Source organism: Panicum hallii, chromosome 3 (assembly GCF_002211085.1).
Source record: "Panicum hallii strain FIL2 chromosome 3, PHallii_v3.1, whole genome shotgun sequence".
Classification (NCBI taxonomy): domain Eukaryota; kingdom Viridiplantae; phylum Streptophyta; class Magnoliopsida; order Poales; family Poaceae; genus Panicum; species Panicum hallii.
The window spans coordinates 8658804-8681353 of NC_038044.1; the positions used below are offsets into that span (position 1 = coordinate 8658804).

The 22550-nt window shown below is 50.2% G+C and overlaps 3 protein-coding genes and 1 long non-coding RNA gene across 4 annotated transcripts; 3 read left to right on the forward strand and 1 right to left on the reverse strand.

The window, feature by feature from the left end:
- Positions 1-855: 855 nt before the first annotated feature.
- On the reverse strand, positions 856-7831 carry LOC112885728. Its single transcript, XM_025951358.1, has 7 exons — positions 7401-7831; positions 5882-6163; positions 3945-5059; positions 2104-2410; positions 1749-2017; positions 1354-1667; positions 856-1217 (listed from the first exon to the last, which is right to left on the reverse strand). The coding sequence occupies exons 1-7, from the start codon at positions 7746-7748 to the stop codon at positions 1036-1038; spliced, it is 2817 nt and encodes a 938-aa protein (XP_025807143.1). The 5' UTR covers positions 7749-7831; the 3' UTR covers positions 856-1035.
- LOC112885729 lies at positions 7735-14453 on the forward strand. Its single transcript, XR_003227241.1, has 6 exons — positions 7735-7835; positions 8471-11021; positions 11096-11156; positions 12447-12511; positions 12656-12803; positions 13488-14453. It is a non-coding gene; the product is annotated as an uncharacterized LOC112885729 (long non-coding RNA).
- A 26-nt stretch (positions 14454-14479) lies between these two features.
- LOC112885130 (LRR receptor-like serine/threonine-protein kinase) lies at positions 14480-14958 on the forward strand. Its single transcript, XM_025950799.1, has 2 exons — positions 14480-14873; positions 14915-14958. Exons 1-2 carry the CDS (start codon positions 14480-14482, stop codon positions 14956-14958), a joined length of 438 nt encoding a protein of 145 aa, XP_025806584.1.
- Positions 14746-18255, forward strand: LOC112886666 (LRR receptor-like serine/threonine-protein kinase). The gene is made up of 2 exons (XM_025952630.1): positions 14746-17273; positions 17371-18255. Exons 1-2 carry the CDS (start codon positions 15014-15016, stop codon positions 17874-17876), a joined length of 2766 nt encoding a protein of 921 aa, XP_025808415.1. The 5' UTR covers positions 14746-15013; the 3' UTR covers positions 17877-18255.
- Positions 18256-22550: the final 4295 nt, after the last annotated feature.

The following is a 22550-nucleotide window of genomic DNA, read 5'->3' on the forward strand; positions in this document are numbered from 1 at the left end:
CGTGGAGTATGAACGTGCATGCATCTTCTCTGTCTCTATCTCAACAGGCTCTTCAAAGTGACGCTCACATCCAAGAAGGGTGACCAAGGAACTACTTCTTGGATGGAACCTCAAGTGCACCTCTCTTCAGTGTGTTGACTTAATTTGAGAAGAGATCTTTCTTGCTTCACCGACACCTTCTAGAAGTTGTCCCTATGCATCATACATCATGTATATAATTTAAAAGATGACCAACGAAGTGTCTACCAAAAAAGTAAAACATGAGTCTATGAATCTTATATTGTCCTGGAGCCTAGAGGTCCTTTCCAGGACCCCTACTCTATATATTTTTCTTGTTTTCTTTCACTCCTCCCTTGCGCGAACGGATAGAAGCTCCATGCCACCCACCACTCTATGCCAGGTGCTGCTCGCGTTGCATCATCCATCGCCTGAACCGTCGCTGGCATCGTGCCCTTGAGCTCAGCCTCGACCCAAGCCACCCCGATCTTTGCTCGACCACCACCCTTATAGGCCTTGGTGAATCCAGTGACGTGAGTGGATTCGGCAGGGGAGGCGGCAGTTGTGAGGTGAGAGAGGAAGAAGGGAGGTTAGCTATGAACGAGTGGAAAAGGAGGTGCAGGTCGGGTGATAGAAGAAAAAATAAAAAACGAGGAACACCCTTGAGTGGGTCTCACTTACCATACTAAAAGTGTGTATGTGTGGTGGGGAGTGTTTGGTATTTAGAGGGCAGTTTTGGAGTTGAGATAAAAAAAAATAAGATAACAGAAAGTAGCAGGAGCCTCTTGAAAGAGGATCTAATTTGAGGGCTATTGCTGGAGATGCTATTTGAGGAGGATATAGGGAGTAGATTTTATTTTTAATCTATACCACTAATGATCGGCAGAGTTCAGTCCAAACCGAAGAAACAAACCAAAACTTGCATCTCTTTCAGAAACTAAGAGATTAAACTGAGAAAATGAACACCATTACACCAAGGTTCAATTTATTCCATGATGGTCGCTTTCTACCACTCCATGCATATTCAGTCCGTTCAGTTTATATGGCGGCGAGGCGCTGTACAAGCATGTCAAACACTTGGTCCCTGTCCAGCATGTTGATCCTGACGCACCGCGCGTCTCCTCCGAACTGCTCCCCGCCGCGAGCAACGATCTTGTGGCCGGCTAGGAACTCGGCGCAGTCCTCGACGCCTTCCTTCTCGCATCGCAGCCACGCGAATGCTGCAAAAACAGACCGAATCCGAGGATAGTTCAGAGTGTGAAAGATGCATGACAGGTAGAGAGCACCTTAGTGCTGCAAAGCATCGATCTGTGTTGAATTATGCAGTGGCAATGGCGAATCGCAGTTGGTTATTACCAGGACAAGCTGTCACGGTTCGCTTGTTGAAGTTGCAGTAGCCGGTGGTCTCCTCCGGCAGGCTGAAGGCGCCTGAGGCCGCCACGGTGGCGCGCAGGGTGCGCCAGCGCTCCTCCATGCGCCGCCGCGCGAAGTCGAACAGGCGCGGCACGGTAGCGCCGCTGTCACCGGCCGGCGGGGTCTCGTAGGCATCGGAGACGACCCCGAGGATCTTGGTGGCGCGCAGCTGCGACTCCTTGGAGACGCCGATAGTGCTCCGGTCGACGAAGTATACCATCTTCCTGGCCACCTCGCGGTCCTTCACCAGCGCCCACCTGAGAAACCGTCGCCGTGTCGTTGTCAGAAATCAGAAATTCACCGACGCTGCTGCTTGCACGCTGGGAATTCGGACATACCCGAGCCTCGTGCCGGCGTGGCCGGTGATCTTGGACACGGTGAAGAGCATGATGTCGTGGGCGGCGCGCCCGGTGATGGGCGTGTACTGCGGCCAGTAGTAGACCAGGTCATGGATCGCCTTGCCACCGGTGACGGCCTCGCGAACGGCGCCGTCGGGGTTGTTGGGCGAGCAGACGAGCTCGATGCACTCGCCGCCGGCGAACGTGTTGGCGTCGCCGGCCCAGCGGTAAAACCCCGAGAGCTGGAGGTCCGTCTGCGGCGGATACGACTGGCACGCCGGGCAAAAATCACAATCAATTTGCTTGCTTTCCATGATAATATATACTACTAAGACTCTGTGTTGAGTGATCTCACGGAGTAGTACGGCGCCGGCGAGACGACGGGGACGGGCTTGTCCCCGCGCGCCGGCGAGCTGAGCGCGTACATGGCCGCCTGGTAGAGCTGGGTGGCGCCGGTGCCGACGACGAGGTGGTAGCCGTCGACCACGGCGTTGCCGACGACGCGGTGGAGCCGGCGAACCTCGCGCTCGAGCTCTGGCTCGAGGAACCAGCAGAGCGCGGCGGCGTCGGAGAAGTAGCTCATCGCCTGCCACCCGCGGATGACGGTCGCCGCGCAGCCCCCGACCTCCCGCCAGAACGCCTCGTACATCGTCGGGTCGCCGCTGCACGCACGGCAAAAACCAAAGCTTTGAGACCATCACGAGACGCGGTTACTTGGTGCCGCGGCGAGGCACGGCGAGGGAAGATGGATGAGCGGGCGCGCACAGCTCGAGGTTGAGGACGGCGTCCGGCGCGAGCGCGACGGCGTGGCACGGCTCCTCGTCCTCCGAACGCAGCGCGCCGTCTTCCTCCGGCCGCAGCGCGCCGTCGTCAGCGCCCGACCTTGCCACGCACCCGCGGCGGCGGCGGCTGCCGTCGACGACGTAGCTGCGGAGAAAGTACGCGAGGGAGGCGGCATTGCACAGCAGCGTCGCCCACACGGCGAGCCCGGCCGCGCCGGCCGGCACCCGCGACCTCTCACCGCCCCCGGCCATCGGCGCGCGCGCGGCGACCACCTTGGTTCTCGCAGCAGGATCCTTGGAAGCGAACACGATGGGGAAGCAGCGCGGCAGCCTTGTCTTGCGGCTCTGCTGACGAGGACGGCCTGCTATCAGCAGCAGGAGGAGGCGGCCCCTTGATTTAAAGGCCCGGCCGGCGCTCGCGCCACGCATCGCACGCGGCCGGTGGCGTGCCGCGCCACTGGACGACGACGGGAGAGGCGAGGAGGTGGAGGCGGCGGTTGCTTGCGGGCGACGGCGGTCGTGCCCTTTTTGCGGCGAGGTTGTTGCAGGCTTGCAGCCAACTTTGGAGCGATCGATGGGCGGCGAGCTCGCTGCAGCGAACTTTGGATGGATCATGGAGCGATGGCTGGAGCAGGGGGCTCGTGCTGTGTGGTCCTGGGAGCTGACACTGACAGAGTTATCCAAGCAGCACCGATCCGGACATGGCACAAGGACGAGGAAAGCATTGCAAATCACGAGCCAGACGGGCGCTCCTGAAAATCTTTCCTGACTTTCTTCAAAAAAAAACTTTCCTGAGAGGAGGAATTCTGATGGTGATTGAACCGCAGGAATCGTGTCGAGCTGTGACGTTTCTTGGATCAGTTGCACGCGACTGAGGTGCAGCAACATCATCACAAAAGAAAAGAGAACATCGCAAAAGCAAAGCTATGGTACAGCGATAGATCACACTACGCTACAGACATTACTGAGGTACTGGACGAGGACGACGCTTGGCAACGGAAGCCTGGAGCAATCACCAGCCTCGCAGGCTGCGTCTTGCAATTGCCAACGCAAACATCGTCTGAGGAATCCGAAAAAATAAAGTCCTCTGACGACATCGTCTCGTCTCAAGCACAACAATACAAGATGCGCACCACCGAGAAATCACTCTCAACAGCGACAAGCGGCAAGTACATAGGCACAGTACAGAGCACGTGAACATAGAACATTCAGATAAGAAAAGAACAATGGCCGTTTGCGCATCATTTTAACAGCGAGTAACAGTAAAAGAAACTACAGTGGCGTTGTAGACTCAATGGTGGATGGAAAAGAATAGTTGGTTCCATGGCTGTTCATAGATATACACAGGGCGGTGCCATCTGGCGCTCTGCTCAGGAACCAGCCAGCGCCTGCCCAGGCAGCTCACCGCCCGTACCAGCTCCTCTGGGGCTGGGCGTCGGCGTCGTTCATCAGCTTGTCGAGCACCACGTTCAGGTCCACGTTCTGCCCGTTCTCGGTCAGCTTGCACACCGTCGCCCTGACCTGCTCTTTCGAGAACCCCATCGTGGCCACCTTGTCGATCACGTCGTCAATGGGCACTCTGGTGCCGGAAGAAGAGCCGCTTGGCGTGGAGCTGACTGGCGCGGCCTGGGGCAGCACCTGAGCTGTGGGAAGCCTGCCATAGCCGCCGCTTCCCCCAGGAGGGGCAAAGGGCGAGGGTGGCTTCATTCCAGCGTTGCCACGGTGGGATGGAGACCCGGTGTAACCATAAGGCTCGGCGAAACCACCAGCACCTGGTGGTTTGTATCCAGCATTGTAGGGCGGTGGCACCCCGGAGTTTGGCCTGACAGCAGGTGGCTCATACATGCCAGGGTTTGGCCCGTAGAAAGGAGCAGCAGGTCCACTAGGGGGTGGCATATAAGGGGGAGGTGGGCGTACATTTGGTGGATAGCTCTGGGTGGGAGGGCCATACGGTGCTGGTTCTTCAGGCTGCTGGGGCACTGGGGGTGGAAGTGCAGCTGAGGGGTTAACACTTGCAGGAGGGGGAGGTTGAGAATATTGAGCAAACTGAGGTGGGGTTTGGTAGTGCTGGGGTGGTGCTGGCTGTGCTGCCTGAGGCTGCGGAGCTGGTGGAGCTTCGTATTGCTGATGGGTGGCCTCAGTTGGCTGTGCTGATTGGGGATAATAGGATTCCTGTGGTATGGACGGCACTGAAGGTGCCGTAAGAGCAGGTGTGACTGATGGAACCTGGGGATGTGGTACATGAGCAGGGAAGTGAGTTGGAGGTTGGTTTTGAATTGGGGGTGGAGGTGGCGCGGTTGGAGCAGGAAGGACAGGCAGTGGTGCTGGTGGTTGGGAAGGGGGAAGGGCTTGGTTCTGAGATTGAATGGTTTGCTGGGGCGGAGTTGGCTGCTGACGTGAGTCTGCCTGCCCAGCATCAGTATTTTCTGAATGAACATCCCCTGGTTTGGGCACTTGGAGCTTAGCTAGTACGATCTGAGTCTCAACAATTTCCTGCTTGTCACGCAAAATCTGCACACCTGCTTGAACCTGCAAGTCGTGAATAGAGGGTTAATCATGGAACTAAACATCACAACTGTTATGGAATTATGGTACAGGAATTATGGTACAGAACAGATTGGTACAAATGAGCACCAAATGACGTGTTGCCTACAATGGCCCAGCAAATTATAACAGAAAAAAAAAATAAATGACCAAAGAGTGAAACATGACGCATGAACACACATAAAACCATCAGATGGAGAATATGTTATACAAATGTAAAAGGTAATATAAAAGGAAACGTGTAGCAGGACAGCATGCAAAAACGGTATTCATATTATAGATAACATACGCGTAAATAAAATTGATCTCGATACATCTACATGCTTCCACAACCTTGGTTGGGGCTGAAACAAACTTCGTACTAACACAGAAACTCAGATGGTGTGCATATTGCCCCAAGCAACCTTACAGATTAGCCAATATATGATACAACATATTCCTAGATCAGACAAAGTTAGCAACTGTAAACAATGATGCGAGTTTAAGTGTGTGACCCAGCTGCAATCTATGAACTGCTAAGAATAAAAATAGAAATGATAACACTGCATAAAAGTGATAAAGGTTGAATGTCATAAGTAAAACACACAAAAATGTCTAATACAAATGCTCGAGTATGGTAACAGACATAAACAAGGTAAAGAAAGAGATTAGATATTGCATAGGAAACAAAAATACCCTCATCTTGACTATCAAAACTAAAGAATTGTCATTTTGTTATGACAGCATGGTCCATTCTCCAGTGCAGAAAAGAGAGAGGGGATACACAGGAGGGGGAGGGGTTATACCGTTATAGCAACAGAATCTTACCTCACGCAGTGTGTTCTCAAATTGCCTCAGTTTTCCATCAGTACTTCCATTATTGTTACCAATTGTTATCTTCAGCTCACCAACAGAGTTCTCGAGATGGTATGTCCTGTCCTCCAGCTGTGAAAGCCTTGAGCTTACACCTTCGAGTGCATGAAGAAGATTATCAGCATATTTCTTCATGGTACGATCGATATCCACTATAGTGACTGCACTAAAGTTGCTCCTCTCTTCTTCATGATTAACTTTCTTTAGCATGTGATGAGGCTCCAATACACCAGAACTCTGCATGGTAGGAGAAGGTAAAAGAATGGGTAAATACCTCACAAGAAAAGCGAAAAACAGGGCATAGGGCAGTGATAACAATTATAACCATGTGAATTGACAAACAATCATGCATCATATTGAAAAAGAGGATATATGCAAGAGTGGCTATTTACAAATTACAGAAACAGATGAAATGAATGGACTACTGAATTAGTGATTCTGTGTTCATCATGTTAGAAATTAAACAATGGTCAATAAATTGCATGAACAGAACAAATGATTCTTGTATTAACTAAAGCAAATAAGAAGCATATACTATCATTTAATACATAAAGTGTGTATGATGATGGCATAATGCTGAATTTGAAAGCACAAATATAGTGCTTAATTTGAAAGCACAAGTATATTGCTGACTTTGCCAACACAGTACATATGAATTCGAAGTATGAATGTAGTATGTGAACCTATATCACTGAAAGTTCAACAATGCTGGATGAACAGGGATAAGGAAGTTAACACACTATGAAATGAAAGATGTTTTTTTTCTCTTGAATGTAGTGCCCACTGCCAATAAAGAAAAGCTCAGCAATTAATTTTAGTCCTAAGTCCTAACAAAGTCATAGAAAACAGCATTTATATGAATGCACTTTACAGAAAATAAAAGGGCCCATGATCAGCATGTGCAGCCACAGAGAGCACAGAAGCAAGGATGCAAATATATGGAGCACTGCTTTGAAGACGCCAAGGACACAAATATATAGTGCATTGTCCAGATATAATTTGCTACTGAAAGATGGAAACTATTGTGCAAGGTGTTAGAGAATTCATATGGATAATAGCCATTTGCAAATTCTGTATAGAGCCTAGGGTTTTGAGTATAGGATAGGACAAGCAACGCTTTAACACATAACAAGAAAATAAATAGATCATACACACTGTAGATAAAGGAAAAAAACGCATCACATCTGCACGTACTTTATTTTTGTGAAGATCTCTAGGCACCTATTTTCAGACATCGGAGCCAAAAAGGCTACTTCTTTAGTTTATCTTTCTGATGCCAGCAGAAAGTGAGCAACCGTACCGAACCCTTCATTCCCAACGGAATCGTGAACTACGACATCACCGGCTACGAAGCACGCGAGCTAAAAAAACAACCTTGACAAATTTTGTTCTATTTGCGAGTGAAGGGGCACTTCGAACAGATCTATCTATCAGCTGAGCCGTCATCGGCGCCGGCGACTGAGCAGTATAGTACCTTGAGGGGGTTGGGGGACGCCGCCTTGGAGTCGAGCGACCCCCAGGCGCCCGCCGCAGGGGCCGAGCCAACGGGGACGGCGCTGGCGCTGGCGCTGGTGGCGGTGCGGATGGGCTGGAAGTCGTAGCTGGGAAGCACCTCGTCGGCGCCGTTGCTGGTGCCGTTGGCGCCGCCAAGGTGGGGGAGGTGCGAGTGGCGGGCGTGGCTCTCCGCCTCCTCCTGCGGGTCGGGACTCATCAGATCGGCCAGCCCGCCGCCGCCGCCGCTGGACGCCGGCGGCGAGGACGCGGCGGCGCCGGAGGCAGCGAGGCCCTGGATCTGCTTGTCCATGAACTGCGACGCGTTCATCGCGGCGAGGCAAGACGAGACGCGGCGGCGGCGGATCGGAGCTGGACTGTTTGTTGGGGGCGGAAGCGGAAGCTTGTGCTTGCGGAGGTAGTCAAGTGATTAATTATTTAATTAATCGACTCCTTAATTACGCCACGCGATTAAGCGTTGGAGTCCTTTTCGCTAGCATTGGGCTAGGCTGGCCTGTCAGGGCCTGGTTATCATTCGGTAATGGGCCAAAACCGATCATTGGAAAGTGGGCCAAAACTGATGATGTCAGAGTCTGAGTGATGGAGCGGCCCAATCGAAATGGCGAAGAGCCGACGCCGACGAGCAACGGCACGCATCCGGCCGGTTTTCCTCTCTGCGGCTCTGCCCGCGGCGGGCGGATCGGGCCGGCCGCTACTCCGGCTGGGCCCTGGCGCGGCGCAAACGCGAGGTGGTAGGGCCCACTCACAGCTGGTGGCTCCTCGTCTCCTCGCGGTTTCTCTGCATTCTATTCGCGCTGCAGCGCAAATCGAAGAGGACGGAGAGAACTGGAGGGGTTCTGAATTGCAAGAGTGGTTTGGTTTTCGAGTAATTCTGCCGGCATCGATCTCAATAAAATAGAAGATACTGATAGTTTTGTTGTTTTTGTTGCTTGGAGTCTTAGGAGTGTGCTTTAAGTTTAAGATGCCATCATTCATTCCTTCATGATTCATGAGTTCATCATAGCTAAGCTGATTCTTTTTTTGACTGTGCAGTGGCAGCAAGCATCCTAGGATGACGCGCCTGGCATATATGTACCAGAGCAGCTCCATGGACTGGAGTCTGGAGGTGACATTTTGAGTAGTACACACAACTATCTGGTCCCCCCAATTAACTAGTGATTTTACACCAACAGTGACCCTGCATTGCAGCATCCAATGCCCAGTGCCTGTGTGGAGTCGATTTCTAGACGGGATTTCAAGATCGCTTGACATGTGAATCCTTTGTCTACCACCTTCTTACTGCTGTTGGTTATGCAAAGTTACAAATTTCAGAGTATTGATCTTTTTCTCCTCATTTTGATTTTACGATCGTTTCTGCTTCTTGTTTGCTTTCCCTTGTCTATCCTTTGGCAATTGAATGACTCCTTTGAATCATCTGTTAGATGCTGGTCATAGAGTCAGGAGGTCTGCGGCCTTCAGGGAGAAGATGAAGTAGTGAGGGACAGATCGAAGGGGACTTGTGATCAGATACTGCTAGTTTTAGGTGGCCTGGCCGCCACCTGGCTAGCAGAGACTTGAGGATTCTTTTAAAAAAAACATTTAACGAAGACTATAAACTTGTTTAGCAGGGGGCCGTGCTTGTGAGCTGGAGAAAAAAACTTTCTCATCAATTAGCATTTAGATAAATAAAAGTTCAGCGTGACATCAGTTTGGCCTGCCTTTTGGACCATGACATACTCCCCGGTTCTACCTTTCTGCTTTGCAAAAAGCTAACTTGACTTCATTTTTGTCTTATTTTTTGGATCATGGTATGCTGCCATAGTTCTTTCTTTTTGACACTGCCCAAGTGCAAGTCCACCCATACTTTCGAGACATTCCTGCTTCTCTTTAGTTGTTATATAATTACAACAATGGACAGGTACCTTAATTTCAGGAAGGAACCGCTATAAGGTGATGCAATCCATCCCGCAAATTGTTACGTTTAGTGCAATATCACATTTGGTCGTCTGTGCAATGCTTTCCCATAAGTCCTCTCACAAAGTTGCTTCCCATAAAGTTTCCAAATGTTCCTGATCATATAAGCTCGTTCTATACCTTAGCTGTTTTGTTATTCCTTCATCTATCATTAAGATAAAGTCAGTCCATTAACTGTTCCTTTTACTGGCTGCTAGACGCTGTACTTGTGTTAAGGTGGCACTGTCAAGCATGGTGAATGCATTTGTACTTACTCTCTCCTTTATCATCAGTTCTTAGGTATATTTTCCTGTAGATGCAATTCTCTTTCAAGGTCAATGCAAGGATTCTGACCTCTATTTTGGAAGGGTCATACCTATGAATTTTGGTTTCTGTATCATGTCGTCATTTGACCATGGAATCTTGCAACTATTTCAAGAAACTAACATAGGGATATGCTGTACATGAACTGGAACCTTAGTACGATGACTCGATGAGTGATGTTTTAGAATTATATAACTATCTAAATGAACAGCACAATTCTGATTTTGCACGAGATCAGTGCAAGAAAGTTGTGGAACCACCGCAAGTAGACATGCCCCGTTTAATCTCATACTTAGTTTGTGCTGTCATCCAATAATCCATTTCCAATTTCATAGACATGCAGTGAAAAGCAAAGCTAATCTTTCTTGGGAATCGTTAACTACCTTCTAATTTCAGGTGAAGAGCTGATAGTGGACAAGCAACGAATATACTGCATAATTATGTTCATAACTTCATATCAGTGTAAAATGTGCACACCCACCTCAAAAACAAAATTAATGCGCATATGATAAAAGCTGATTATGTCACAAAGTGGAGAAAGAGGTTACAGCTATACTATATGGATACTTTTGGTTTAATTGCTGCTTAGAGCGGAAAGAGATCAAAGGACACCACTCCACTACCCATAGAACCCGGGCACTGCTCTCGAGATGTTCTCTAAAGAACAATTATCTTGGTTAATTAAATAATGACTAAATATGCATAGCTTCAGTGTGATGGACCCTTGCCAATTTTGTATTGGAGTTTCTAATCATTCCACAGTGCGCACCAAAGAACTGATTCATTTGTGTAGTCTACAACTCTATATTCGTATTTCTTGATTTTGCAGGTTTACAATAGAAGTTGCCAAAAGGAGAGGGGCAATTGTTTCTTGCAAGCTAGTTGATGGAAAATAGGCTAATTCACAGTACATCAGAGTGCAATTTATCACTATCTAATCATTCCATACTGTTGATAAATTCTTCTATTCATGTCTTGATGAAGCAAGCATATGATCTGGATCGGTGTTCAATGATATTTATATTGAAGATTAATAATTTTGGTACAGAATAATTGATTTTAATCCATGGTTTATTTGGAAATGAAATGATTGCAAGATTTCTGTCTGGCATTCGTTAATTAGATATCTGAAGCTCAGCTGCTGCTCTGGATTCTGAAGTTTATTTTATTTCTGGAATTCTGCATGTAAAATGAGGACTTACCCGATTATAGCTCCTTGAGTTTGTAACTGAGAAGGTTTCTATCGTTTTCTCAAGCATGGCAAGGCTACAAATCTGAAGAACAAAAAATATGTATTAACCCTTCTAGCTTCATATTTGAACGGCAGGTACATTTTCTTTTCTATCAGTTGTGCTCGGTTTCAGTTTCTGGTACCATATACTTGAAGAGGTTCATTTCCAGTGGCAGATGGGGCATCTGTTTTCAGAAACACCGCAAGGTGGAGTCCATAATATTTCAGCAGGTAACCATTTAGAAATGAAGAAATTATCTGCTCTGCTTTAAGTTCTATTTCATTTCTATGAAAAGAACCCAGCAATCACATGCTTCAACAAGTGTCCAATTTGATCCTCTCTGCGAACGTACCACTGAGCAGGCGATTCTTTTGGTTTTCCCTTGTCTAGGCATCACTAATTTTGTAATTCTTTTCAGAAAGACAAAAATTTGGAAACTAGTTGCCGCCCCACTCCATAGCTCCTTTTGTTCGTTGCTCCTTCACCAGATACGGTGCTATCTTCACTTATGTATTGCTGATTCATGTCTACCCTGCCCTTAATTGCTCGGCATTAAACAAATGTCCACCTCCCCCAATGATATATCTGTTCCACCATCACCTTCTCACATGATGTCTACCCTTGTCCTTGTGTATTCTATTCTCCATATCTTTAACCTCTACATGTGTCCTACCACCTCACCACCACCCCTCATGCCTAGATTCTCTCCTTGTCAATGTCTCTCATGTACACCATTTCATCCTTACTGTTACTTGCAAGCTAGCTTTTGAATATTTCAGTTCTTTTATTCATACTCTCTCCTTTTTCCCTTCTAGTTTGAATTTTGTACACCTTTGCTTCTCCCAATCGTAAAACTTACCTTGGCTTTTGGTTTGTAGGATTAATTAAATTTGGCTACACCCCTAAGGCCCTAACAAAAGATGAATCACATGAGTACCAATAGCCACACCATGTCTACAAGGGCCTAAAAAAAATGGAATATTGTTGGGTGGATGCAGTCACGCGGCAAGTATCTGCATTCTCCAATAGTCCACTGCCTCACGTGATCGCTTGATCGCTTTTGCTTAACAAAATCAAAGATAAATATGCCATACTGAGATACCTTTCAACTACTGGTTGATTTAATTACCGCTATGTGTAGCATGCACAAGCACCATGCAAAGAACAGATACATTGACATTTTGGCAACAAACCTGCCAATGTCATATGCATCAAGGTACAAACTGGAGCAGGTGAACAATTTGGTTCGGTAGATCAGATCAAGATGTGGTGAAAACCTTGGAAACTGTGCACTGCGCAAATGATTGTACTTTTAAAAACTAACTCTTCTATCAGTATTCAAAAAGCATAACTTCCTCACTTCATTCTGCTTCCCTTGCATGTAAAAAATTGTTAGCCTTTCAGTTTGTTCCAGCATTCAGCTTCCCTGGTTCTGCATTGTTACCCACAATTTTCATGAACTCTGCTCATAGATTGGTTCATGAGCAGTAGCTAATTTCTAGTGTCCTGTACTTTGTCAGGTTCATCGATCAATGGCGACGGGTGAGCATTGTTCCTCAGCCTAGTCAATCGGAGCATGCAAGTAGTAAGTCATTTGATTTCATGGATTACTGATGGTTCTACTTGGACTTTAAACTCTGTACATGTATGTTATCAGAGGTCAGGGCACTTATCTCTGTACATCTATCCTTTTTTACTGTAAGCAGGAGTTTGTACATAACCTTTTCAGGTAAAACAAGCAGCCCTGCAACAGAAGTTCTACTTCCAATGTAAATCCCCTGCAAGATCCATTATCTTCTACAGGATCGGGATCGGTAACGCAGCACTGGTTACTCAGAACAGCTCATTTACCAATGGGAATTTGGAAGTGCAGGAAGGTAGATCTAGATCTGTGTGCCTGCAAAATTTTCTGCCCTTTTGCCAGTATATATATTTCATCTGCTGGATGGCTGCTCTACATTAATACCAAGTACAAGGAGGCAGTAATTAACAAAGCATTTAACAGTGGAAAGGCAAGATTAGATCTAACCCAGGGCATGTGACAGCGGCTCCATTGAGGGGTTTGGATCCAATCCTCCCAGTATAATCTGCCAAGGAACAGCCTCTGTCATTGAGCTTTATATAATTGTTACTGCATGGAATGAACTGGCTCTCATTCACCTCTGTGCCATGTGTTACCACTGGGTCACAGCTGTGATGTCTCCTTTTATTCTCCTTTTTAACTTTCAACTCTGGAGATTCTTATTACCACGGCAGTTCAATTGTCACCCTGCAATGATTGTAATTACAGTGCAGGGCTTACTGGTTGTTTATGCCAAGACATTAGCAATAGCTATTGTGGTAGTTAACAGTGAATGATCAACAAAGTGGATTCAAGATAAATTTTGTTCATGTGCATTCAAAATTTCAAATAAAAAAGAACACGAAACTTATGTGATAGTATGTTTATGTTCTGGCATGAATGAAACTCGTCTGAAATCTGAATCTGCCTCCTTGTTCAGCTGAAAGATTTTTCTTCACTTTTTCAGCAAATTTTACTAACTCTGTTCTAACGTTTGCAGTTTGTGGATATGCTCAAGGCATGTTGCATGGAGTGAATGATAGAACTTTTCAGATTCAGTTTCTTCCAGCCATACTGCAGAAGTCCATTGATCGATGTATCCTTTTAATGCAACTGCACTCCATTTCTTTCAAGTCTCAGCTCTTGTCATTCTTCTGTTCTAGAACTTCAAACTTCAATTGTGACCCTGCCAAACTTAAAACTGCAACCAAGCCCTTGCTTGCTGTCAAAAAATGCTACTCTAACCGCCTGTTAATTTATCTTATCCCCCGTGACTCACAGGCTTTCCATGAAGTTACTTAACTGTCTTCCTGATTTGATGCGGCCGGTGTGGCGCTGCTCTGATGTGAGGCACACCATCTTTTCCTCTGAGCATCAAAGCTGTTGCCGCCATTAAAAAAAAGCTCTTGCAAAGCAATTAGTCGTTGGTGTGTGTGATCCCTACCCAAAATTTTTTAAAACCTAACCCTCCAATCCTACCAGTAACCTAGCATTTAGCACCAGCAATTACCCTGCACTAGAGGCCACAAAGATGGACAGAGGTGTATGCAGTGTTCAGCACTGACCTTGGATCCAGAGATTCTGCAGGCAAACAAACACGGCCTCCATTGCTCCATGACCTCATCAAACTCTACGCTCTTTAACCTCCTCCTACCCCTCTCAAACATAGCCTATTTAGACCTTACTTTCTTGTTCTTACTGCTAACCTTTGGCCTCCCCCTTCCCCTGCAACTACAAGCATATAAAAACCTTGCACCATCTCCCATGGCCTCTCTTTCTCTCTCTTCGTCTTCCTCCTCTGTTTGTACTAGTCTTGCGACATAAGCAAGACCAAGATTTGGGGGGCAATTAGCAGCAGTACATTACAGTTCTACAGAACTATTGTGTTCTTGGTCATATACTTACAATTCAGTACAGGTGTGTTTGTGTATGGGTCTTGGTGTTATGATGAGTAGAAGAAGCAAATGGCGGGCGGCGGAGGTGGCGCTGCCCATGGCGTGCACGGTGCTGTTGCTGTGCGTGGGCTGCGCCGTCGCCGTGGACGAGCAGGGCGCGGCGCTGCTGGCGTGGAAGGCCACGCTGCGGGGCGGTGACGCGCTGGCCGACTGGAAGCCGAGCGACGCGTCGCCGTGCCGGTGGACCGGCGTGACGTGCGACGCGGGCGGGGGTGTCACGGAGCTCAGCCTGCAGTTCGTCGACCTGTTCGGCGGCGCGCCAGCCAACCTGACCGCCCTGGGCGCCACGCTGTCCCGGCTCGTCCTCACCGGCGCGAACCTGACGGGGCCTATCCCGCCGGGGCTCGGCGAGCTGCCGGCGCTGGCGCACCTCGACCTCAGCAACAATGCACTCACCGGGAGGATACCAGCGGAGCTGTGCCGGGAAGGGAGCAAACTCGAGACGCTGTACCTCAACTCCAACCGACTGGAGGGCACACTTCCGGACGCCATCGGCAATCTCACGGCGCTCCGTGAGCTCATCATCTACGACAACCAGCTCGCCGGCAAGATACCGGCGGCTATCGGACGGATGGCCAGCCTCGAGGTGCTCCGCGGCGGCGGCAACAAGAACCTCCAGGGCGCGCTCCCCACGGAGATCGGCAACTGCTCCCGGCTCACCATGATCGGCCTCGCCGAGACCAGCATCACCGGGCCGCTGCCGGCGAGCCTCGGCCGGCTCAAGAACCTCACCACGATGGCCATCTACACGGCGCTGCTCTCCGGCCCGATACCGCCGGAGCTCGGCCAGTGCAGCAGCCTGGAGAACATCTACCTTTACGAGAACGCGCTGTCCGGGTCCATCCCGGCGCAGCTCGGCGGGCTCAAGAAGCTCAGGAACCTACTGCTGTGGCAGAACCAGCTCGTCGGCATCATCCCGCCGGAGCTCGGGTCGTGCCCCGGCCTCACCGTGGTGGACCTCTCGCTCAACGGGCTCACCGGCCACATCCCGGCGTCGTTCGGCAACCTGGCGTCCCTGCAGCAGCTTCAGCTCAGCGTGAACAAGCTCTCCGGCACGGTGCCGACGGAGCTCGCCCGGTGTAGCAACCTCACCGATCTCGAGCTCGACAACAACCAGCTCACCGGCAGCATCCCTGCCGTGCTCGGCGGCCTCCCGTCGCTGCGCATGCTCTACCTCTGGGCCAACCAGCTGACAGGCACCATCCCGCCGGAGCTCGGCCGGTGCACAAGCCTTGAGGCGCTCGACCTGTCCAACAACGCGCTGACGGGTCCCATCCCGCGGTCGCTCTTCGGGCTGCCGCGCCTGTCCAAGCTACTGCTCATCAACAACAACCTGTCCGGCGAGTTGCCGCCGGAGATTGGCAACTGCACGTCCCTCGTCCGGTTCCGGGTCAGCGGCAACCACATCGCCGGCGCCATACCGGCCAAGATAGGCAAGCTTGGAAATCTCAGCTTCCTTGATCTCGGCTCGAACCGGCTGTCCGGCGCTCTGCCGGCGGAGATTTCCGGGTGCCGGAATCTCACGTTCGTCGACCTCCATGACAACGCTATCGCCGGCGAGCTGCCGCCAGGGCTGTTCCAGGACTTACTCTCGCTCCAGTACCTCGACCTCTCCTACAACGTCATCGGCGGCACCCTCCCGTCGGACATCGGCATGCTCACCTCGCTGACGAAGCTCATTCTCAGTGGCAACCGGCTGTCCGGGCCGGTACCACCGGAGATTGGTTCGTGCTCCCGGCTCCAGCTCCTCGACGTCGGCGGCAACTCACTTTCCGGCAAGATTCCGGGGAGCATCGGCAAGATTCCGGGGTTGGAGATTGCTCTGAACCTCAGCTGCAACAGCTTCACCGGCACGATCCCGTCAGAGTTCGCCGGCCTTGTGAGGCTCGGGGTGCTCGACGTGTCGCACAACCAGCTCTCCGGTGATCTCCAGACGCTGTCCGCGCTCCAGAACCTCGTGGCGCTCAACATGTCCTTCAACGGCTTCACCGGGCGGCTGCCGGAGACGGCGTTCTTCGCGAAGCTGCCCACGAGCGACGTGGAGGGCAACCCGGCGCTGTGCCTCTCCCGGTGCACGGGCGACGCCGGTGACCGCGAGCGCGATGCGCGCCGCGCCGCGCGCGTCGCGATGGCCGTGCTGCTCTCCGCCCTCGTCGTCCTCCTCCTGGCCGCGGCGCTCATCCTCTTCGGGCGGCACCGGCGCGCGGTCCGCGCGGGCGGCGAGGACAAGGACGGCGAGATGTCGCCGCCGTGGAACGTGACGCTGTACCAGAAGCTGGAGATCGGCGTCGCGGACGTGGCGCGCAGCCTGACGCCGGCGAACGTCATCGGTCAGGGGTGGTCCGGCGCCGTGTACCGCGCGAACCTCCCGTCGAGCGGCGTCACCATCGCCGTGAAGAAGTTCCGGTCGTGCGACGAGGCGTCCGTCGAGGCGTTCGCGTGCGAGGTCAGCGTGCTCCCCCGCGTGCGCCACCGCAACATCGTCCGGCTGCTGGGGTGGGCGGCCAACCGCCGCACGCGCCTCCTGTTCTACGACTACCTCCCGAACGGCACCCTCGGCGGCCTGCTCCACGGCAGCACGTCCGCCGGCACCGCCGTGGTGGAGTGGGAGGTGCGGCTCGCGATCGCCGTCGGCGTCGCCGAGGGCCTCGCGTACCTCCACCACGACTGCGTGCCGGGCATCATCCACCGCGACGTCAAGGCCGAGAACATCCTCCTCGGGGAGCGCTACGAGGCGTGCCTCGCCGACTTCGGCCTGGCCAGGTTCGCCGACGAGGGCGCCAATTCGTCGCCCCCGCCGTTCGCCGGATCCTACGGCTACATCGCTCCGGGTAAGCTTCGAAAACAAGCTTTAAATGTGCCGTCAAAATTCGTCGAACAAGCAAGCACCGAATTATCATTGATGGCTGGCTATCTGATTCGACGCAGAGTACGGGTGCATGACCAAGATCACGACGAAGAGCGACGTGTACAGCTTCGGCGTGGTGCTGCTGGAGATGATCACCGGGCGGCGGCCGCTGGACCCCTCGTTCGGCGAGGGGCAGAGCGTGGTGCAGTGGGTGCGCGACCACCTGTGCCGGAAGCGCGAGCCCATGGAGATCATCGACGCGAGGCTGCAGGGCCGGCCGGACACGCAGGTCCAGGAGATGCTGCAGGCGCTCGGCATCGCGCTGCTCTGCGCCAGCCCGCGCCCCGAGGACCGGCCGATGATGAAGGACGTGGCGGCGCTGCTGCGCGGCATCCAGCACGACGACAGCATCGAGGCGCGGAAAGCCGGCGGGGCGGAAGCCGAGGCGGCGGGGGTGAAGAAATGGCCCGACCCGAAGCAGCCCATTTCGCCGAGTAAACTGATTGCTCTCGCCCAGCCAGCCCAAGCCCAAGCCCAATCGAGGTCAAGTTCAGGGTCACAAAGCCTGCTCAAGAACAGGGAATGATGATCTGGACAGATTGGGCCCACTAGCAGTGTGCGGTGTTGCTACGGAACCGAGGGTATACATCTCGGGGGACCCGTAGAGAAGATGGATGACCGGTCATAGCTGTGGTTTGTTGTGAAAGAGTAATGGGCGCGCGTTGTTTTGCTAGGCGCACCCTAGTGTCGTGGGTGCAGGGTGCCAAATGGAATCTATGTGGTAGGGTACTTAGTGATGATAGCTGATCCATAGAGGAGGGTTCATGAGCCATGCAAAGCTAATAATGTTTTGTACCATAAATCCAGCATAGTGCGGTGGAGGTTAGTGTAAATTATATATGACTGATAATAATGCATCTGTGATCAGTGAGGATGTTGGCCAAAGGGAGCACATGACTCCCGTATTCCCTACTGTCTCGTTTCCTTTTGTTCTAGTTGTGGACCACGCGTGATTTGTGCTCCATTAGCCGGTTGCTCTTTTCAGAGGTTGTGGGAGTAGTTTGTATCTTGTCCTAATGGGACCTTCGTTTCGAATTTGAGCCAACTAGTGGTTAGTGCCTCATTAGCTTGCACCATGGTGGCATTCATGAGAAAAATCAATGCACCAAAGATCAAAGCACTTGAGAATGGAGTTGTGGAGGGTCACCGTGCATAATTTTAACCGACATACCATGGTTACAACTAATCAGATTTTGCATTCCAAACTAACCTTGCATCTCCATCTAATATAATTAAGAAACTTTGAAAGAAAAGGAACTTGACGACTAGCTAATCTCGTTCATGTCTAATATTTTAGATGAGCATATGGCGTGTGTTTAAAGAAAGGGGAGTAACTACTGAACAACTGACTAATTTTCTACCAACCATTTTTTTGGTCCAAACAAAATGTGACATGCCACAAAGACCTTTTCTACTTAAAAAATATCCAATAAAAAAACAAACCACAATTACTGTTAGAAAAATTGCAAGCCAAAGGAAACAAAGAAATTAACCACAAAGATGTACTCCATCCGTTCCAAAATATAGGTAGTTTTAGCTCTTTTAAATTCATAGATTTTGCTATGCACCTAGACATATATTATATATAGATACATAACAAATACTATAAATCTAAAAATTCCAAAACGACCTATATTTTAGAGCGGATGGAGTATATCACCATTTTAGCTGTTCATGCTGGATCCAAGAATAACCTTACCAACGACACCTCCCCTGCATCCAGCATGAGGACATACGTGCTAGAATTTTTCCATGGCCCATTTCCTGAATGCCCAAAAAAAATAGAACCAACAAAACTTCAACATGTTTGCGCACAGTGCTGCTGAATGCCCAAAAATCAGTGGTCCAAGGCCCATGCATCCATGTTCCCCCAAGGTTTTTTTTAAAAAAAAGTTAAAAAAATAAATTTGAAAAAGGGGTGCCGATTTGGAAAATTTTAAAAAATAGGTACCTCCCGCCCGACCAACGGGCGGGAGGTGTGGGGCCGGTAACCTCCGGCCCATCCAACGGGCGGGAGGTGCCAAATATTTTTCTAGGCCCCTCCCGAGGATCTCTTCGCAAATAAGAAACTTTTCTTATTCGCGAAGAGGCTCCTGACGCGGCCGCGGCGGCATCCCACCCGCCAAACAGGCGGGGGGTTCCCCCACCCCTATATAAGCCTCCACCTGCCCCCAAATTCCCATTTTATTCAGCAAAAATCAGGAAAAAAAAAGAAAGGAAGGAGAGGACGCGGCGAAACCCTGTTCACACGTCGGTTTGGAGGTATATTCTCGTTCTAGTCGTATAATTACTTGAAAATAACTACAATCTAGGAAATATTTCTTAAGGTAGTTATATTTTGAATAGTTTTTAGTATTTTCAATTATTTTTAGAAATATTTCTTAGGGTAGTTATATTTTGAATAGTTTTTAGTATTTTCAATAGTTTTTAGAAATATTTCTTAGGTTAGTTATATTTTGAATAGATTTTAGTATTTTGAATAGTTTTTAGAACTATTTCTTAGGATAGATATATTTGAATAGTTTTTAGTATTTTCAATAGATTTTAGAAATATTTGTTAGGGTAGTTATATTTTGAATAGTTTTTAGAAATATTTCTTAGGATAGTTATATTTTGAATAATTTTTAGTATTTTCAATAGTTTTTAGAAATATATCTTCCGAGAAGAGTACTTTTAGTATATATTACGGAGAAGGGTACTTTTAGTATGCAACTAGATTTAATGCATCGTACTTAATTTTTCATGCAGATATGGCGCAGACACAAGCGCTCCTTGACGCGAACACCGACGAACGGCACAGGTCGTACCTGGCAGCGGTGGAGGGGCAGCAGCTTCACGTGTTGCGCCCTCGTGTAGCAAAGGAGTTGTTGCACCTGGACGACCGCTGACTTGACAGGTGATACTTTGTATTTTTATACGGAATGAATGTATTGTAACCATAATGCAAAATATATAGGTTACGTGAGGCTGGTTTGCTGCCACTCGCACGTATGCTTCAGGCCGGCGACGGCCAAGACGGTGGCGCCAAGAAGCGGATGCAGCTAGACCGCTCTCTACTTGTGGCGTGGGCGGACAGGTGGTGTCCGGAGACGCACACGTTCCACTTGCCGTGTGGGGAGATGGCCCCCACATTGCAGGACGTGTCGTACCTGCTCGGGGTTCCCATTGCGGGTGAAGCTGTTGGCCCGGTTGCCGTGCCACCTACCTGGAGGGTGGAGCTTCAGGAGCGTTTTGTTCCAGTGAACCCGCCATATTTTTTGGACGTACCTGACGCGCCCGGCGCCGCCAAGGGTTGGGTAATACAATATAAGGTACGTAGAATTATTTTAATTAATTTAATTGAGTCATATGTTACTATCTCTAAGCATTGAACAAATATATTTCAGGCTCAGGATCTCCACCCTCTGGCTGGGCAGTACGAGGTGTCGCGCTGCCTGGAGGCATATCTTTGTGGTTGTTCAGCTGAGCTCTTTTCTGCAACTCTAGCGGCAACTATGTGAACAAGATTCTCATCCAGTATGCGCGCGCGATTGCGGATGCGGAGCCGGGTGAGGTACCACGTACCGAGGCCTTTGCCAGGCCTGTTTCAAGACGGAGAGGACCGCCGTCATCACAGGCTGTCCACTTCTGCTGCAGCTATGGTCATACGAGCGATTCGTCATAGCACGCCCCCTAATTTGTGAGGAGCCTTATCCGCCCGAGATGTATGGGCTGTGGCATGAGGACAGCCCCATGATGGGTTCGCTTTGGACCGATCGACGGGTAAGCTCTTTAATTTACTGTTGGATATTTCTGTATATGCAAAGTACCGACGCAGTTGTGTAATTTTGCAGATGAGTTGGGCACATCGGCATGTCCGAAAAGCATACCCGTAGTTCGTATCCGAATTTGATCGGTTGCGGCCACAGGATGTCATGTGGACCCCGTATACCGTTGCGGCTGTCTACACACGTGCGCCGCACGGGTTGTCCTCCCTATACACGCGTGACGAGGCGTACTGGCTCACGAAGTCGAACCTGGTGTTCGATATTATCGTGGAGCCGTACTGTGTCGAGCGAGTGATGAGTCAGTTCGGGCGACGACAGCACTTCCCCATCCTACCCCGAGCGTTTGAGGCCGTGCCGTGCAGTGTACACGAGTAAGTTTGTGATAACTCGTTTTCTATTAATATATAACCGTTATTATGAAATAATGTTGTCCTTCAAATGTTTGCAATAGATATTCGCGCAGGGGATATCATGCCAATGAAGTCAACTGGGTTGTCAAGCTGCAGGAGTACGTAGGAGGGTGGCTAGACGCACCTGACGATGTGTGGGACGAGCCGCAGCCACACACAGAGGCGTCTTACGGCGCATACCTCCGCTGGTACCTCACTCGCACGCGTCCATACGTCACTCTTTCACGTATTGATGACGCGGAGCATCAGCACCCGCCGACCATCTCGGACACGTATCCCTTGTACCGTGATCAGGCGCAGCGTGGCGCGGTACGTCTTTCGCAACTTCAATTATTAAATTATTTTTAAAAAAATCGATAATAATATTACTCTGCTTCCCATTACTCATGCAGATCGATCTGATCAACTGCATGGAGGTCGAAGCTGCATCTCAGATCACGTTGTTTGAACGTGGAGTACGTGTACCGAACGCACAGTACAAAGAGCTTTCGCGGATTCATGACAACTTGACGCGAGCATTATGTGCACTGACGTGTTGCAGCAGAGACGACGTGGGGGCCTCCAGTTCATCTCATACATCCGTCCACGTGTACACAGCTGGCCCGTCGACCTCTGCAGCACCGCACACAGCGTCCAGCGGTACTGCCACCAGTTCAAGCTGTAAGTCCTTTATAATTGCCATTTCGATCAACTTTGATTTACACGACTAATGGCGTTTGTTTTTATAGTCATGCACTCGACGGTAATGGGGCCTCCTCCTGCAAGAATGGAGCCTCAGACGTTTGGCGCCTATGCTCCAGGAACGTCTCTCCCGTCGGGTTCGACGCCAGCTGCTCCGTATTCTCAGGGCTATACTCAGCATGCGTGGTCGATGGGAGCTCCTGCACACGGTGGTCTGTTCGATGTGCCGGACTGGGACTGCTGGGACGGCGGCTCGGTCAGTTTGTCGGAGTTGGAGGGCGGGGGCGCCGGGCCAGACATCATTGGCCCTTCCAGACGTATGATGCTCCACCTCCACAGTCT

Excerpts from the sequence above, each read along its gene's own strand:
- LOC112885130 (XM_025950799.1), top strand. The coding sequence starts at position 14,480 with ATGGCGTGCACGGTGCTGTTGCTGTGCGTGGGCTGCGCCGTCGCCGTG. Across the intron at positions 14,874-14,914 it reads GGAGCTGTGCCGGGAAGGGA|GGCACACTTCCGGACGCCAT; the intron begins GCAAACTCGAGA and ends AACCGACTGGAG.
- LOC112886666 (XM_025952630.1), top strand. The coding sequence starts at position 15,014 with ATGGCCAGCCTCGAGGTGCTCCGCGGCGGCGGCAACAAGAACCTCCAG. Across the intron at positions 17,274-17,370 it reads CTACGGCTACATCGCTCCGG|AGTACGGGTGCATGACCAAG; the intron begins GTAAGCTTCGAA and ends GATTCGACGCAG.
- LOC112885728 (XM_025951358.1), bottom strand. The coding sequence starts at position 7,748 with ATGAACGCGTCGCAGTTCATGGACAAGCAGATCCAGGGCCTCGCTGCC. Across the intron at positions 6,164-7,400 it reads CGTCCCCCAACCCCCTCAAG|AGTTCTGGTGTATTGGAGCC; the intron begins GTACTATACTGC and ends CCTACCATGCAG. Across the intron at positions 1,668-1,748 it reads CACGCCGGCACGAGGCTCGG|GTGGGCGCTGGTGAAGGACC; the intron begins GTATGTCCGAAT and ends ACGGTTTCTCAG.